The sequence below is a fragment of the Palaemon carinicauda genome, chromosome 5, assembly GCF_036898095.1.
Source record: "Palaemon carinicauda isolate YSFRI2023 chromosome 5, ASM3689809v2, whole genome shotgun sequence".
NCBI classification, from domain to species: domain Eukaryota; kingdom Metazoa; phylum Arthropoda; class Malacostraca; order Decapoda; family Palaemonidae; genus Palaemon; species Palaemon carinicauda.
Window position 1 is genome coordinate 168,686,065 of NC_090729.1, and position 18,657 is coordinate 168,704,721.

General features: G+C 35.3%; 1 protein-coding gene across 4 annotated transcripts in view; it reads right to left on the reverse strand.

Moving 5' to 3' along the window:
• Nucleotides 1–18,657, reverse strand: part of LOC137641601 (cytosolic carboxypeptidase 2-like) — a 306,984-nt gene that overhangs the window by 5,895 nt on the left and 282,432 nt on the right. For 3 of the 4 annotated variants that reach the window (XM_068374319.1, XM_068374320.1, XM_068374318.1), the window contains exons 9-16: nt 18,523–18,633; nt 17,898–18,067; nt 16,505–16,664; nt 15,931–16,158; nt 14,983–15,062; nt 14,515–14,668; nt 12,100–12,678; nt 9,222–9,348 (exon numbers count right to left, since the gene is read on the reverse strand). In XM_068374319.1, coding sequence (XP_068230420.1) covers nt 9,222–9,348; nt 12,100–12,678; nt 14,515–14,668; nt 14,983–15,062; nt 15,931–16,158; nt 16,505–16,664; nt 17,898–18,067; nt 18,523–18,633 — 1,609 coding nt within the window. The remainder of the gene's footprint in view (nt 1–9,221; nt 9,349–12,099; nt 12,679–14,514; nt 14,669–14,982; nt 15,063–15,930; nt 16,159–16,504; nt 16,665–17,897; nt 18,068–18,522; nt 18,634–18,657) is intronic. The other variant, XM_068374321.1, reaches the window with a different exon arrangement.

Sequence of the window (18,657 nt, forward strand, 5' to 3'; positions counted from 1 at the left end):
TCAACTGAGCTCCACAAGGCACTAGAAGAGTTGAAAGACCCAGGCTTACATGGATGAGGATTATGAAGCATGAAGATGATGAATGGAGAAGTATTGATTTAAAAGCTCAGGATAGAGACGACTGGCAAAATCTAAATGAGGCCATTTGAGTCAATAGGCATTGCAGGAGATGATGATGATGATATCTATGTCTAGAAGTCTACCCGGAAATTGACTTTAGCCTACAGTATTAAAAAACTAAATATTTAAATTCTGAATAAACCAATTTTTAAAATCAATTTATCATAGCTAATATATATATATATATATATATATATATATACAGTATATATATATATATATATATATATATATATATATATATATATATATATATATATATATATATATACACGAGAACCACACACAAAATGAAATACATTCAATCTTATATATATACATACATACATACATACATACATATATACATACATATAATATATATTTATTTATATGAAACATCAAAATTTATTGATATACAATGTACTTAGAGAGCACATACCTCCGCCAACACTACGAATATCAATTACTGGATTAGCATTCGGATCCGGCTGAAAAACTAATCCATTCGTCCTCCACAAAATATTATTGAAATCAACCATTAACTTTTTTAGAAAAAAATCTTGAGGACTAACAAACGAAAGAGGGTGAACATCCTAGCATCTCGTTTCGTTTGGCAGAGATAAGGAATCAAAGAATACACTGATTGTCTTGTCTGTTTTATCAATAACACGGCTAATTATCAACTCACTGTGTCATTCACTGATGTATTAACAGGCCTACATAATTGACGGAGATAAATCTATCGGGCGCTTGAGTTTGTTGATGCTTTCACAAACGAAATACTATAATTTGAGAGTGATTTGTTGGTGCAGAAGTGTGGAGAAATAACAGGAGACATATATCAAAGAGATATAAAATTCTTACACACTTCACTAAGAAGTAAAGTAGCACTTATGGGAAATGTTATTACAGCATTTCATTCATTATCACAACGATTATAAAGCTTTCATAAAAGAGAATATTATAAAATCATTCATCAAAATTACTAATATGGTTTCTAGTTTCCATTTACAGTTATAAGAAAGTGATTACGGTATTTCATTGGCAACTTGGTTACAAAACTTTGTCGTCACATAAAAACAATTAATAAAACACCCGTGTTCCTCTGGTTACATCTAAAAATGATAGATGCTTGCTTGATTTGCATTTTTATGTATTGCCGGTCAATTTGTTCTTTTTGCAATAGATACAAGTGGTTTAAAAGTTATCCAACTCAACTCAACACATTGCTGCACTCTGGTAAGATTCCATTCAAACAATTTTTTTACTGTGACCATATTGTTATAAATTACTTAGTAGAGCAACTGGTTTGTTCCTCGTATGCAGAAGTGAAAGATCTATGAAGTCTAAAAGATTACGAAGGATAAGGCAAGAAGCATCTTAAGACTGACTCAACTAAACTGTTCTGTTATTGAAATAGAATTACTTCCCTACTGACATTTGTCGTCATACACCAAATCTGCCCTTTGACCCACTTTGTAGGCCACGACCTTTTCCAGTTTTCTTCTCGTAAATCTCAGTCAGATCAGATTTACTGTCATCCAGAGATCTTTCATGTTTCAACCACTTCTTTTGTTTATACTCTTTTACCGTCTGATTTTTCCTATTCTTTATCCTTGGTATTACTTTCCTCAATTCAGATTCTCCTAAACTTCCTTTCACATTGTTGCAATTTCCCTCTTTTATTTGAGAAACTTTTGGTTTATTGATAACACGCCTGCTATTTCTAGTCTCCTTGCATGCCTGACGGTTTTCAGAGTTGCATATAACTGTCTTTTGCTGTTCTTCATTATATTTACATTGAGCTGATCTACCATTAACAATCTCGTGGAAAGAGGTTACCTTCTCGATTCTTTTCTGTTTTGTGTTCTTCCGGAAGTCAATTTCACCATAATTCGTCATGCTTTCATTATCTTTATCCTGAATGTTTAGATCAACTTCATTTATGCAGAAAAGTCGATTCTTTTGTTTTACTTCGGGAGTTTTCAACTCTTTATAATTTTTGGGTTGAATTTTATCCGATGGTTGTTTGTATTTTTCTCTTTTTTCATTTTTAACATAATTTTTGCTCAGAATGGTTGGTGTTGTGTCATCCTTACCACACCTGAATGTCTGTAGGCCCAATGTACTTCCTTGACGGATTTTAGTTCCAACATTATCCCTCCCTTTTGATTCTTTATTTGATAACCTTGGACGGCTTCTGTTGAAATTTTTATCTTGGGGAATTTCCTGTTTCAAAGGCCTGGAATTCTTAATTGGTCTTATCTCTGCAATTCTACTTTCTATTGATTTTTTTGCTTCACAAGGCCTCATCTGTTCTCTTTTGTCTAAGCGCCGAATGTTTTTTGTTTTATTTTCTTTATTAGTTGTAGCCTCCTTTATATTGTTTCGTGGAGTTGGCTTGTCCCTAGATCTTTGAGGAATAGTTTTCTCTGATTCTTGGCATCTACGATGCACTATGATTCCCTCTTTCATCTTCTTTTTATATTCCATCAAGATTCGATCTATCTTGATGTCCTGCTGCAAAAATTTTTCCAAACCCCCATACACTGGTTTTTGACACAATTTTTCATTCTGGAACTTTTTCGTGTCCTTATGATTCATATGTCTTTGAAGGTTTGTGGCTACTGTTTGTTGGTTAATCCTCTTGCGCAAAAGCTTCGGCTGGACTCTCTCTTTTAGTGAGCCTTCTCCAGCCGTGCTTTCAAGGACTTGATTGTGTTTCAAATCTTTTTCAACTTGGATCTGCTGTGAAGTGTCAGTACTTTCTTTAAGAGAGATTTCATATTGGTTTGAGTGTTCTTCTTGAGACCCTAAGTAACTTTTCTTTACATCATTTTCTGTACTATTATCTAAAAGACCCGAGTCAGCCTCTGCTTCATCTATAAAAGCTTCATCTGATACTTCTAAATTTGTTATAAATAGCTCTTCTGCAACTTTTGACTTTGCAACAGGTGAATCATCTGCTACATTTGTATTGTCAGTGGAATTCCCAGTCATCTGACACATCTTTCTAGTCAATATAATCTCATCTTCCTTTCCTCCCGGACAAGATTGAGTGGTGGTCTGTTTGAAGCCTTCACTTGGGGAAAAAATTGATACCGAGTTTTCTGGCTTAACAATACAAGTCTTTCTTAAATTACCTTCAAGTCTCAAGAGTTCATCCTTTTTCAGTGACTCTTCAGTGATGGAATCATCTTGCAGACTTGATTCTTTATTTACAGTCCATTCCATACTTGAACTACTTCTTTTAGTATTTTCTTCTCCAGAGGAACTTTCTTGCTCAGATACTTTTTGAGTTTTAGAGGCCTTTGATATTTCTACTATCTTTACTTCATCTTCATTACTTATCTCTTTTTCTTCTTCTTCTGTTGAAGACAAAAGTTCCTTGGTTGAAAGCCCATTTAGTGAGTCATCTGCTGAACTGCTTATTGAGGTATCATCCTCCATCGATTTTGCTTTCTCACCCAAATCTTTCAGCCTTGAAACTGACTTTTCTGATGATTCCTTATCTGAAGAAGCCAATGCTTCTGAAGTTCCATTTTCCGATGAATTATCTTCTGTTGAACTGGATTTTCCTGTTGTTTCAACAGATGAATCAGATTTTTCAGAAGATTCATTGAATGAAGCAGAAGCATTCCCCGACTGGGATCCTTCCATCGAACCTGACTCAGGGGATAAATTTACATCTTCCGTCGATGCTGATTCACTTGATAACTCTGATTCTCCTGAATCTTCTGATGAGTGAGATTCTCCTTCGGCATTAGATTCTTCTGACTCTTCAGATTCACTTGATGACTCCGTAACTCCTACTAAACATGATTCATCTGATTCTTCCGATTCACTCGAAGATCCCGATTCGTCATCAGAATCTAGATCACTAGATTCTTCAGACTCATTTGATGTTTCTGACTCTTCCTCAGATTCTGATTCATCCAATTGCGTTGGTTCACTTGATGAACCCGGTTCACTGTCAGAACCTGAAATACCCAATTTTGCAGATCCACTAGGCGAACCTATTTTTCCTGACCCAGAATTCAATTCTTTAAAAGAAGATTCTTCAGTTTCAATTTGGCCATCAGTAAAACTCTCCCATTCAGTAGAACTATCATTCTGAGAACCTTCTTGTACTGAGTCTTCTTCTTCAATTGGTTGAAGTGAGCTTTGGACTGATAAATCTTTTTCTAAAGCTCTTTCTCTCATAGAGTTTCTCCTGAAAGACGAATTACAGTGAGTCTCAGATTCACCCCGTCCTTCACTTAAATGATCCTCTGTCTTTATTGAGCTTTCACTTTCTTCCTTTGCAATTTCTTCATCTGAAGAACTTCTGTCGATTTCTACACTTTCTTCCTCACGGAAAGATTGTTTCGCAAGTGGAAGGCAGTTTTCTTTTACTGGAACTTCTTTTATTTCACATTCTCCATCTACAGAATGTGTTCCCTGCGGCATAGTGTTTTTCCCAGAATAATCAGTTCCTTGAGTCAAAGCCCTTTCTTTTAAAGAATCTTTGTTCTTCTTTGGATGTCTCTGGCTGTTTAAATTTAGCTTTGAAGATAAAGCACTCTTCTCAGAATCATGTTCCCCTGCCTTAACTTTCTTCTTCTTTATAGGAAGATCAATAACTTCTGCCGATCTCTGCTTTTTCTTGGCCAACGCTTTTCCTCCTTTCACGGAGGTATCTTTCCTTCTTGGTTTGCTGGTCCATTTCGAGTCTTGTCCCACTTTTGCATCTGAGAGAAACAGACAAAAGTGGAAAACAACTGTCACTAAATACTTGATTGGTCGGCAAGAAAAGATGTTTTGTAACAAATATTTGAAGAACTAACATTAAGCTTTGTGTCTCACTGGTACAGAGCAAGCAATGTCCTAATTCAAATGGCAAGATGCAACAGCTTATTTTTCAAGCATGGATCTTTAATGTTCCCTTATAACATTATACTGACTTTTATATTTCTGATGCAGTTTTGTGTACATGTTATACAAATATGGGTGTAAAAAAAAATATTATACTATATATTCATCATAGATAAAGACCCTTTTTTACAGTTTTAAATGGCAGAAACATGACACCTCGACACCATTCACAACTGGTACAGAAACATTAAGGTTAATCGAAAGATTGATTGGTACATGTACTTTGGAAGTAGAGAGGCTCAAGTCACAGAACACTTCTGTGGGAACTTTAACTCTATACATCAATTCTGAAATACACACCAAAGCTAAACATCAACATGTGAGTGAGTAATGTGAAGCTAGTTACATCAAAGCCGGTAAGACTACGTTTATCTAGGATTATCAAAGACCACCTAGATTGTCCAGGACTAAGCTTCTACCCCGAACGTCCGGGGACACCCAGGATGTTTTTGACATGCAAAACCATACACGGCGACATCCCGGACCTTCCCGGACTGTCAAGGTGCCACTATGAATTTCTCCTAGGGTCAGGTTCGGGAATGTCCTGGACAATGACAATCAGTGAACTGTGGCTCAACATTATGAAATAAAGACGTTATTTATATCGAATTCTTGTATATTTATGTTTGCTTTTCCATGTATAGGTATAGGCAATGTGACCCACCAGAAAGGCGTAAAATTCAGTATTTATCATTTAAGGGAACGTTAAAGATCTCCGTTGTCATATCTATGAAAGGTGATTTGGATGCCTTATCTATTGCATATATTTCTATGAATTATTCCATGACGTAACTAAAATTCATGTGGTATCAGTTAATATACTGGAATTTGTGTAAAATATATTACAACAAAGAGAACTTAAAAAGATAATATTTCACTGTAAATAGATTAAGGGAATCAAAAGACGGGAAGAAAGAAGAATCAGGGTAAAAATGAGATAAAGAAAGGACAACATGGATGGATTAAGTCTACTGTCAATGTTATTGTCTAAACGAGTTTACTCTAAGTACAGCTACAGCTAGGGAAGAAACATAAGTTGCAATCAGTTCCAGTAAGAACAGAAAAGCACAGCAATAACAGCGTTAGTATAAACAAATAATTTAAAGCCATGAAATATTCTCAGAAGGAAGAGCTTTAGTTAAATTAGGAATTATTACAGCCACAATCAATAATTAGTCCAGGCAAAGAGAGAGAGAGAGAGAGAGAGAGAGAGAGAGAGAGAGAGAGAGAGATACTCTTGGAACTATTAGGCTATAGTTAGAACATAAATGTTAGAGCCAAAATGATTGTACAGAAGAAACAGCAGGGAGAGTGCAGTTAGGACTGAAACGTACAAAATGAAATTACAGTGGGAGGGAAATGTACATCAGGAGCAGTTGGGTGAAACAGAAATGCTTTATACTGAATGCACAAAAAGAAGCAGTGAGTCAAGACAAAATATTTAACGGGGATAGTTTAAGTTAGAGCTAAGACGTAAAATGGAACAGGTTACTGTCGGAAAAAAAATGTTGCAGACAAATATATAATGCACAGGAGGAAAATATAGTCAACTGTTTAACAAGAACAGATAATGAAAATACTAAAAGAAAATAGCAAGGGAAGTTTCAGCTAGAATAGAAATGTACACTAGGAAGTTAGTCAAAATATAAACAAAACAAGGCCGGCACAGTTACATATGTACAGTGAAGGCAGCTACAGTCATAACAGATATCTACAGTATAAACAGTAGAACAGTTGCAGTTATAACAGAAATATAAAGCAAGAACAGAAATGTTACAGCAGTGATAGAAGCACAACTGGAACACTTAGGGCAAAATGAACAGCAGGAACATTTACAGTTGACACAGAAATATACAGGAAGAACAGTCACAGCTAGAAGAGAAATGTAGTTACAGTCTGAACAGTAATGGTCAGCATGAGAAGTTGCATTGCAAACAGAAATGTATAGAAGGAACTATTTGGTTAAAAATGTAAAGTAGGAACAGTAAGTTACCGTAAAACGTTACAAAATACAAATGTACGAAATGGTTATTTTACATTCAGAAAAAGAAAAATAACATGACCAGTTCAAACACGAGGTGAGAATTCAAAGTGCGAACACAAGTTTAATTGGACTAACTATGAGTCGATAACAAAACTATACTAGTATATAACAACATATCTCAGAATATGGGAGAGTCTTCAGTTTGTGACATAAACTAAACATTAATAAAACCAAGGGAAAATTTTTTTGTTTAGATATAAGTAGAATATTTAATGTTTGATTTATATATAAAGAGGCAGGTCATTGGTTAATTTATAAAAATAAATTTTATTATCGAATACAAAAAAATCATTATTCAATTTACAAATACTAAATTGTCACTGATTAATTCATAAGCAAGAAAAAAATTATTTGAGTTTTAAATCTGAAAAGGTATTTTTATAATCTATGAATCCAAAAAAGTCATTGTTTAATTCATGAAAACAAAAAGGACAGTTTCCTTTATAAATACGAAAAGGTTATGGTTTCACTGACATATAAGGAGGGTCAGTTTTATCAGAGGTAAGCAAGTCAATACCTTAATTGCATATAAGTTAGCCATTTTATGTTCTTTTAAAAAGAAAATTATTTACCTAAATATTTTGAAAAAACTAGCAGTTGTTACACATGTCTCTTTAATTTTCTGGAATTACCAAAGGACTTAGTATTTCACAAAAACTAAAATATCTAATGGGATGAAATCAGCCCAGTAACAATTTGAGCTACTGTACAAACCATTATATTAGTTGTAAGAAAATTTTATCAATCACATCCATCAAAATCAAGAATGCTTGACCAAATTGAATCTTTCGTATGGAAAAAATATGACAAACAATAAGATTTGATTCTATAGAATATACATTTTAGTTTTGAAAGACGCACTTCTGAGATGAGAGATTAAATTGAAACTAGAAAGTTACCTAAATTGAAAAATCTTGAGTTAACTTTTAATGTAGCTATAACATGACAGGTGACTCTTGGTACATGTTACATCATGAGTCTAGAGGATAAAAAATAGTAAATATGATGATATGCAACTAAGAATTATCTGTACTATTCCAATTTCTATGTAGTAGGGTCGTGCGATTTCAGATCGTCGATTGTCACTAGAAAAAGTTAGCAGGGTTCTGAACATGATGGTCTACTCTTTACAGCACATGGATAGAAAATGTCAAGAGAGAGAGAGAGAGAGAGAGAGAGAGAGAGAGAGAGAGAGAGAGAGAGAGAGAGAGAGAGAGAGAGAGAGAGAGAGAGATTGCTTACCTTTATTAACCAAGAATGAGGCGAGAGAAGATTTTGGTAGCCTCTTCCAGGTTCCTTTCTCCTTCCTCTTTAGTCTCCAATGTTTCTTAATCAGTTTGACTAAAACACAAAAGCACCATCGACTCTCAATGCATTAAATAAAAGCGCTTCCACAGGCATCTGTTTTACCTGCATTGTGAGGTTTACATTTGGGAGAGGTGAATATTTTATGTGGCGAATGTGTGTACTTCAGCACACACATATATGTACGTATTTGCATGTAAATACAGTAGTCTTTTACTTATTCCTATAACTGGATTAGAAGGCGTATACAATTATTGTCCCGTGCTTCATATTTATCTGTCATCTTTCCTTCTACTCCTCGCTTCATAAATTAAAAGTAAAAATTCAAATTATTATACACATTACCAATCACCGGACTTTCCAAAACAGATCTGTCAATGTAGTAGGTCTGTTGTTCTTCTCCAACTTTTAGCGGGTCACTAAAAGAGGTGGTTAATTGTGCAATGCCGTGGCAGCAGAAATCTCGAATCTACAGTAACTGACCACTGTAATAGCGTGGGTTTTGTCGAATCAAGGCACCAGATTAGAGAGACAATTACATTTGAGCCTGATGACCGCTAATCTGCATTGAAAAGCGTCATACTCAATCCTCGTGATTCTGGTTCTGCGAGAATCCGTTTTATTCAAACAAAAGAAATCGTAGTTTAACATTGTTTGAAAGCATCGACAAACATAAGGCTTAACACAATACAAAGAATTAAGATTATTTGACGTACAGTGGCAATAGAAAGGCAAGGACAGTACAAATACAAAATCTGTCGATTTTTGCCACAAGGAAATACAACACATGAAGCATAAGAAGTTAATGTAGGGAACCACAGAAGACCACCTTTCAGGATGCCCTTTACGCCCTCACCTTCGGTGTCACTGATGGCTTGTCTGCTGGACATGAGCTCTCCCATCTTTTCCATGTAGCTCTTGGTGGCAAGGTCTAAGTAGCCCCGGGGCTCGGCCGAATCCCTGCCGTCGGCCTCGTACGTGTCCTGGGAAGAAAAAAACGATAAAATTGATAAAAAACCACTAAAATCTTGCCACGATGGGCTCAACTAAGATTAGATTTGATTATAAAGACTCTTATCAAAGCTTGATTTTAAAGTAGAGTGCCTAAGCACCATTTTTCTATCTATATGGTTAAATTTTATGGAATAACCCTTGTAAATTGTTTACAAAAGTTGGCAGACCACTGCCTTACCATTTCTTTATGAAATCATCAATATAAAATGTTCTTATTTCCAATAAGAATAACTTTAAAACCAAATGATATACAGAGGAAAAGGAACAAAGTTCTTGAATGATGTCTTCATAATCTATGTACAGTATTCTCAATTTCTTTTAAAAGCCACCACTTTTTACTGTTAATTTCATCATCAACGCTGAAGTTAACACTGTGCATAGTACTATGCTGGAATCCTACTTCTAAAACCTTTGAACAAGAAGCCAAACAACTGAAAGTTTTGCCAGATTTTACGTTGCTAAATATCAATAAAATGGCAATTTATTGCAATTCTACCCATAAATTGGTGTTTAGGTGGCCAAAATACTGTATCTTTACCATTTAAGATAAACAAATTACATGAAAAATTTGATGTGTTTGTGTGATATATTAACAAACTTACAAACCTAATTTGACACCAACATGGGGAAATAAAAAGCTACTTAGTGGAAATGTTGGTAAGTGCTAAATGGTGGCAGGAAATGTATCAACATGGAAAAGAATGATTGACCAGACATTAAACAGTGACGCTAAATTATACCTTTTCATCAGATATTGCTAGGATTTTTGCAATAATTACAATACATGAATGACAGATTAAGGGAAATAGAGGCAGTGGACAGGGCATACCACAAGCTCGTGTTGTAAACAATATTACATAAAATTTCACTAAAATTGCTGTAAATATTCCATAAAACTTAACCACCTTTTATTTCTTATTCCATATCATCACATTATTACTACTATTGTCATACATTAAAATCAAAATCAATGGTTAATTTAGCGCGGCAGCATCATGGTACAGTATGAATGGCCATCGCTGAAAAAAAGGCAATACATTTAGAGTTTAAGCCTTTATCTCGGAGCAGTTTTAGAGCAAATAATATCTGAACATTAAATTGTCACAGAAAACGGTTTAAAATGGCATGCAAAGCTTTTAGAAGCGTTTAAAACGGGTTTAGTGGTGGAAGATGTCATGTGGTGTCTTCAGGAAACCAACTGTAGTGCAAGATTGGTCTAATCGTCACATCAGTTTATCTGGTTATTTTAAGTAGCAATTTAATCCAATTCTGATTACGTAAAGCGAATAAAATTTTATAGATTCTAGTTTAGAATATCAAAGCCCCCTGAGAATCAGGTGGCTATCTCAATGTAATGAATTTACTGTTGGTTAAAATTGCAAGACTTAGACTAGATGCAGACAACCACAGTTGTTTTGCTATGATGTGAGAGCAAAAAGCAGTGACAGACAGAAACTTCCGGTAATAAAGTTATAAGCACAACTCATCTACAAACATCTACTTTGTGGAGAAAGGTCTGTGAAGTTAGAAGGATGTTTTACACTGAGGCACTATACAAGAAATGAATGAAGTACAATGCATAATTGGCACGGGTGACGATGACTGTCCAGGATAAATTCTGTAGGATTTCCTTCTCTGGGCATTAAATCTACTGAGATACTTAAGAGAAGACCTACGCATATTATGTGTATGCAAAACTACAATTAAATTCCTATTCCAACTTTGAGATAAATGGTATGATATAAAACTTCTCAATGTTCGGTCTTTGATTCTTGACTGTTTAAGAATTTTATAGCAGAGAAAACATCAAAGTTAATCAACGCATTTCAGTTAAGTTTAGCTTATTGTGTATCTAAAAGCATGTATCAAGATTAAATATAACGATCTTTGCTTTCCATTATTATTTGCATTTATCTAAACACGTCATAGTATCATATACATAATATCTATTGTTGTGAGCTACTTGTATCCACAGAATCACGTGATAAGTCAGGATTGCATTGAGCCCCACATTTTTTAAATTAAAAATTTACTCAAGAACAGTTTCTGTGTATAAAATTCCATTTATGCTGAAGCCCCAAAATCACCATACTTTAGTCTAATTTGAGAATATAAATCGAAAATTAATATATTTACTAATATTTATAACCTCCCTGATATTGCATACCTTTTTTTCCATTACGCCACTTTTCTGATGATTGATTCAGAAACCAAATATTGCTAGGCTTGTCACTTACTTTGGTAGTTGGTCGACCACTTTAGGAATCTCTTGTAGCTCAATGTCTCCCGTAGCTACCGTTCAAGGATTTTTATAGCTTCTGCAGTCGTGTGAGGAAGCAAAAGTTTAAGAACTGTTATCTTATCTAAACAGAGCTATGTATCAAATAAACATCTTTCATACGGTATCCTTTCACAATACCATTTAAAGTAGAATAAAAATACACCAGTGCTACGCTAACAACAAATTATAAAATCTGAATATGAAAAGATTGAAGAGCAATACTTTGTTAATTGTTTTAAGAAGCTTGTTGAAGTTGCAACATTCCCCAGTAGTTGGAAAAAATAGAAACTAGAAAAAAATCATTCAAAACACGACATATCATTTTGCTCATCTTCCCAATGAGCTTGTTTGTTGTTCTCCAAAAGAAATATGACTTGTACTTCTTCCATTCTTATATAGACATGCTGTTTTACTAAGGGGAGCTTTGTGATAGACGTACACTCTGGCCGAGATCCCTGTGTTTGTTGATGTTGTTGTTGAGTCTGTGTGCTAAATGCTCGTTCACAGAGCCAGTGGAAGGTTTCTCTGGCGGGATAGGAGAGACAGAACTCTCCCGAGGAGGTACAGAGTTAAGAGGAGGATGATGATGGAGAGGGGTAGGGGGATGAAGAGGAGGGGGAGGTGAGGGCTGTGGCGGGGAGGGACGGATCAGGCTATGGCTGGACCTGCGAAGTGGGGGGGCTGAGCAGGGCGTGGGGGACAAAGCTTCTTCTAACTTGTACTGGGTTGGTCTAAGGCTGGTACGTCCTGAGCTGGGGTCAAGCACACTGGTAGAGGTCCGTGGTCTCTCCAGGAGTTTTTTAAGGCACGGCTTGCCACTGCTATCCGTCACAGCTTTGTAGACTGTGCCGTCCAGGTTTGAGTCTCCGGCCGCACCACCACCACCACCATCACTAGAGGAAAGTCTACCACCACTGACCCGGTCACCGAGTAGAGGCTCTCGGGAACTGGTCACAGGTGAACCTGAGGAACCAGATCGGCTGTGCTGTAAACCTTTGGCTCGACGATCGGATTTGTCCTAAAAACACAAAACCAATGGCTGTAACTTCTGGAAGGATCAGGCACATTGTTATATTTCAGAAACAAAAATGATTACAGTAATTTCTGCAAGGACTATATACCTTATTGTATTGCAGTACAAATACATATTACTGTACTGAAATTTCTGCAAGGACCAAGTACTGTACAATGGGAACAAAGCACATTTCTGAAAATTCTGGAAGGACCAGGTATGTCACAGCATCAGTCACATTACTGTAATTTCTGCAAGGTCCAGGTACTGTACAATAATAAGAAAGCACATTACTGCAAATTCTGGAAGGACCTGGTATGTCACGGCGACAGTTTTATAGAAACAAAGCAAATTAATGTTTGCAGAATACCTGAAATAAAACTTATTACTGTTCTACCTGTATGGCCAGATGCATGGGCTAAAATATTCTTTAGAAGATGTATCACTTACATGACATTATGGAAACAAAATATATTACTGAAGTCCCTGAAAGAAACCAACATACCGGTATTAACAGATCAAAGTAAATTACTGTACTGCTATTTATGGTAAGCCCAGATAGATCGCTCACATACACAAGGTTTATCACTACAGCTCTAACAACCAAAATAAATCACTGTCCTAAATAGCATTGTGGTTGACACATAAATAAAGAACAGTAACAATGATGTCTTTTGAATATGTTAAGATAAATGAAACTTAAACATAAATAAGGGAAAAATATCGAGATATAAGATCACTAAAAATCCAATCAAACAGAACAAGAATCCTCAAAACATGCATCTTATCCAGCTAATCATCCCAAGTTCAACAGTTGTAATTATTTCCTAATACACAGACTGACCCACGCTTGGGATATTACAGTATTTTGATTAAGCAAACGTTCACAAGACATAAAATTTTATGCCTATAAAAACACAGTACTACTGTATATACAAATATTTGTCAAGTGATGAGAAATAAAGAAAAAACTTGTAATTTACATTGCATTCAATTCTGTACAACATTTCTATGTAGTCATGTGAACCTCTCTCTCCCACGATATATCTTTCTATCTAAATATATCATAAATATATATACAAAAACTTAAGTACACTATACACACACATATAAATAATAGAGGTGAGTATTTATGTGTATTAGTCATTATTAACCATCTGTATCCCATTTTAAACTTGCAAGTAAAATACGTTGAAGAGGTTTCTTTTTATTGCACATTGTGAAATTTATTGGTGTAATTTAAAACCTATTTTATTAGTTGGCAAAGCAGAATACTATAAGGATGTACAAAACAGTATCTACCATTCCAACAAAACCCACAGAAAAATAAAAGATCTTACTATTACGATGCATTATTTTATATCTTAAAATTGAAAATTCCTTGAATTTCTGAGATAATTTGTAATGTAAATTTTTCATATGATAATATTCTGGGGCCACTCTGGGAATTTTCCTCTGAAAGTTTCAGGCACGTTCTAACTGCAATAATATTTCTTTTTTTTCAGTGCTTTGTTGTATAAAATTGTTCTTACAGGTTGGGTGCAACAAATATTGCACCTGCACCAATAGACAATTTGAATTCAAAATAACCTTCAAATAAAAGAATTTCTCTAGAATGATGCAACGATCGAAAATGGGGCAAATTAAGTCTTTACTCCTGGAAGACAAAACTTCCATTCTTTGATAGAGAGAACCTAAGATATTGTAACCTCACTTTCAAAAGAGAAACTAGGACGATTTTCTCCATATTGCATCAAACCAGTTTGGGTTGCTTTAATTTCGTTAATGTTCAATAATTAAAAGAAATTGTCAAGCCCTGCTGCTTTAAGGATGTAGTCTTACCATCCTCATCTGCGAAGTGACTTTATCAACCACCTGAGCAACACTGCTTCTGCCTCCTATCATTTTCCTCCGAGGATTTCGAGGGATCTTTTTCTTCCTCAGGCGAACGGGGGTCACCTGGTGATCAGACTCCCCACTGCTGGAATTCGTCTCACTGGAAGAGGAGAAAGATTCAAGTGTGGGGAAAGAACCAATAAATAAATAAGAATAAAATAATAATAATAAAACTCATGGGGAAGCATTGATTAACTCCAATTTGAAGGGATTGTGTTTCTCTCTGATTTTCATTGATATTGTTTAAAAAAAAATTCAACTCTACTGCTTGAAAATGTAAAATTTTGCTCTGGTTACTAATGATTTTATACCAAAATATTTTTCTAACTTGATTTTTTATTTCATGCTGTGAGGAAGAACCTTCTGAAACACTCCTGTAATATCAATTGCAATTTAATTTTCTGAAGAACTAACCTGAAATCGATGGATGCTGGTTCGTCTGCATTGGATCCTTTCTTAATGAGCCTTGACCAAAGTTTATTCCTGAGTTTCTCCTGAAAATTTGCACCTGAAAGAGATATTTGATCAGAATCCTTGAGTGTTTAACCTGCTTATGTAACTTGAGTGTTTAACTTGCTTATGTGAAATGACACCTAAAAACAACACAGTAATTTCCCAAAAACATTTTGTGTACAGAAATGAATTATTTTTGTGAAGCTTTACTTCCAATGATATATGAATGCAAATTAAAACTTGTAAATTAGTGACAGAAATGGTTACACACTTTTTCAATTTAAAATTATGTACCGTTTACTGTGAATTAACGACACAATAAAGAACAATCAGTCTCTCATCTACTGTAAATGCCAATTACAGTCAATACTATGAACTTGAAAAACTATAATTATGATATCAGAAGAATATTTAAATTCTATTATATATTGATATATTTTTCTTCAATACGAACCAATGGCAAATAATTGTAAACACATTTAAGTTGACATTGGAAACACCAATATTGATATGCAAAATAATTACTATTTAAAGAGTTGAAAATACTAACCATAACAAGAATCCCAAGCAGGCAAGCAAAGGAAGATAAAATGAACAGGTTTAGATTATTTATGAAATTATTGACAATTAAGATCAGTCGGGATGAGTAAATTAAATGTAAAAATTTACGCATCTTTTCCTTCTAAGTCTTTTCCATCTTTACCCAATGAAAATATATCTATGATTTCTTACATTGGGACTAAGGTTGAAAAAGACATTGGCCTGACCACTAAATTATTCAATGGTAAAAGAATCACATTCCAATTAATTTTATTACTTTTCATTTTAATTCTCTCCTATATCCCTTCTTTCCATAGACTCGAATGTCCACCAAAATAACTTTCCACAATATATAAAAATTTTACTTACTTTTATCGGTTGCGGATCAAAATACTCAACAAGAGTCTCGCAGAACTGGCGTCCCATGGACAAAAAATCATGGATGTTATAATGTGTCCCAGCGCGGGGGCCCTCCGAAGCGCCTCCGAAGGAAGCCTCCATCGTGTAGGAATGCAAGACACCCATCATCCAGACGACCACGCGAGCGGTGCCTTCCTTGCAACGGTGGACTTTAAACTTGCAGCTGCGAAAGCTAAACTGGAATAGGGAGAAGTCGCGGCTTTGCATTACGTCTTTGCTGTAGGAAATGCAGGGTTTAAAGCCAGAGAGAATTCTTGGGCCCTGCATAACGTTTAATGGTTTGGGAGGAATCTAACTTAATGGAAATAAATGTTTCTTTATGAAAGTCAGAGAAAATTAAATTCTTTTCATAAGAGACAAAGTATAACGAACAGCTCAAGAACATAGCATTGGGGTCGGAGAAAAAAACTACTCTATTCAGTGAATAGGAAAGACTACTAAAAAATAGATTGAAAATTCCAGCACAGGATATCAACTCATTTTTTTGCATTGCAAAAAAAATGGTAGTCCTGGGAAAATGTACCTTATCCCCACCATTATAATGGAGGAGGAGAGGAAAAATCTGCTCTCGTAAATGGTTGTCTTGGTTTCGACGGTTCTCACAGCCATACAAAAAGATGTTGTGCTTACGCGAATGGGCATGGAAATCCCCATACATAACTACACCGTGTTCATCCATTAACCTATTGGAAAGAAAAGTCGGTGAAAAGGTCAAAATAGACAATTCCAGAGAAAAATATCTTACGGCTACGGCTAATGCAACAGCTATGAAAATGCTCTAAGATGAACAAACCTGTTTTCTAAGCAAAATACACCCACATATGAAAGTTCAAAAGATAAAGTTATCTATATTTTCAATCTGAAAAATAAATACCCTTCAAGAAGGTAAAATTTCTGTTTCTGGAGACACGTTCCATGATAAGATTCTCAACAAAGAATAAGACGAGGACTTCCCTACAACAGCTCTTGCCGACAAATCCATCTTCAAAGAACACTCACTAAAAGATGTCATAACCACAATACATGTTTTTGGTATTTTTGGCCTCTTGTCATTAATATTTTCATATGTTACTATTTTATACATTCATAAATTTTACACTAAAGACCAATAAAAAAAAATTAACAAGAAATTATTTGATTTCGGTTGACGCCACTTTAAGCCTTCTCATTGACAAATATAGAAAGACTGGTGTACCCGAGCCATCAAAAAATGACATCTAAATATTTAAATGGATATGTACACATGCACATATTCAATCCATCCCACCTCTCCTCCTTTCCTAATACAATCCGCTGGTTAAGCAATTTGGGGTAGTGATCTATTTTTTTTACCAGTGCTCACCACTTGTAAGCACTTTCGCATATCCAATCTAATCAGTTCTTCTTCCCCACCCCGACATGTAATACGTCAAATTTTAACAGCTTCAACCTTTATACTTTCATTTATATTCTGCATCCATACTTCACCACCGAAAGAAGAGTTGGTCCATCAATCACCTAATTCCCACCCCCTAGATTCCCCTCTCAATCTTCAGCAAAAATTCTGCTGCCTTCTTGCTTTTCTTATTCCATGACTTACATCCTTTCTCATCTCACCACCCTTCTGAATAATTATAAGAATCAACCACTTCCATTCTACCACCATTCATTACTCCATCTTCATGACTTCCATTTAAGCATGTTACTTTAATTTTGTTCACTGAACATTTAATCAATATTTTCTATTACAAACACTTCGAAAAACTCTTATACCATATTCTGCAGTGTTTTCAGAAGTATTTGGTGACCAGACACACACACACACACACACACACAAAAATGCTCGTATGACACCACTAGAAGTGAACACGCAACCCTCTACATTCTCTCTAATTAGAATTTAGTTTGTTAACAGATTAAAAACACATTATACTGACCTACGGACCATGGCCTTGGTATGCCAGATGGCAGGGAACATTTCTTTGACAACCATCTTATACTGGCGATTTAAGTCTCGGCCGACCAGCGAGCAACGGTGGTTTCCCACAATGACCCCGTCTGGATTCAGCATCGGGATCACTTTGAAAATGAACTGCGATCGGAGCTCCTATTGAGAAAATTAACACCATACATACAGTATTAATACACGTATTTGTAAGATGCAAGGGAAGCCCAATGAGAAAAGATTAAATGAAACATGTAATGAAGGACATGATTCAACTCAAGATCGATAATGTATCAATTTACCTTAATTCCTGGCGATTTCTTTCATTTTCATATCTTACTATAGGATAAATATAACGCATATGAAGCTTACCTGAAGATATTAAGGTTTCCGTATCATATTCAAATAAATTACGTTTCACTCTACAAAATATTGCGTAATATCTAGACATTAATCATAAACCTTGAAGATCTAAGAGGCACATTGAAGGCTTCCTTTCACAATATTGATGCAAAAAAAAAATTTAAGTAAAACATAGAGTAAAACTTGTAATGTTACGGAGGGGCGCTTTACACCCAGTGACACAAATTGAAAGAATTCAATCAACAAACACTTACGTGAGCTTTGGGATGGTCCATCGTGAGGAAATCCAATACGCCCTTCATGATCCAGGACGAGGGGGTCTCCCCTGGGTGGACCCGAGCCGTGAGCACCACGGCCCGCTTTTTCTGGAAAACAATTTCAATTCAGAG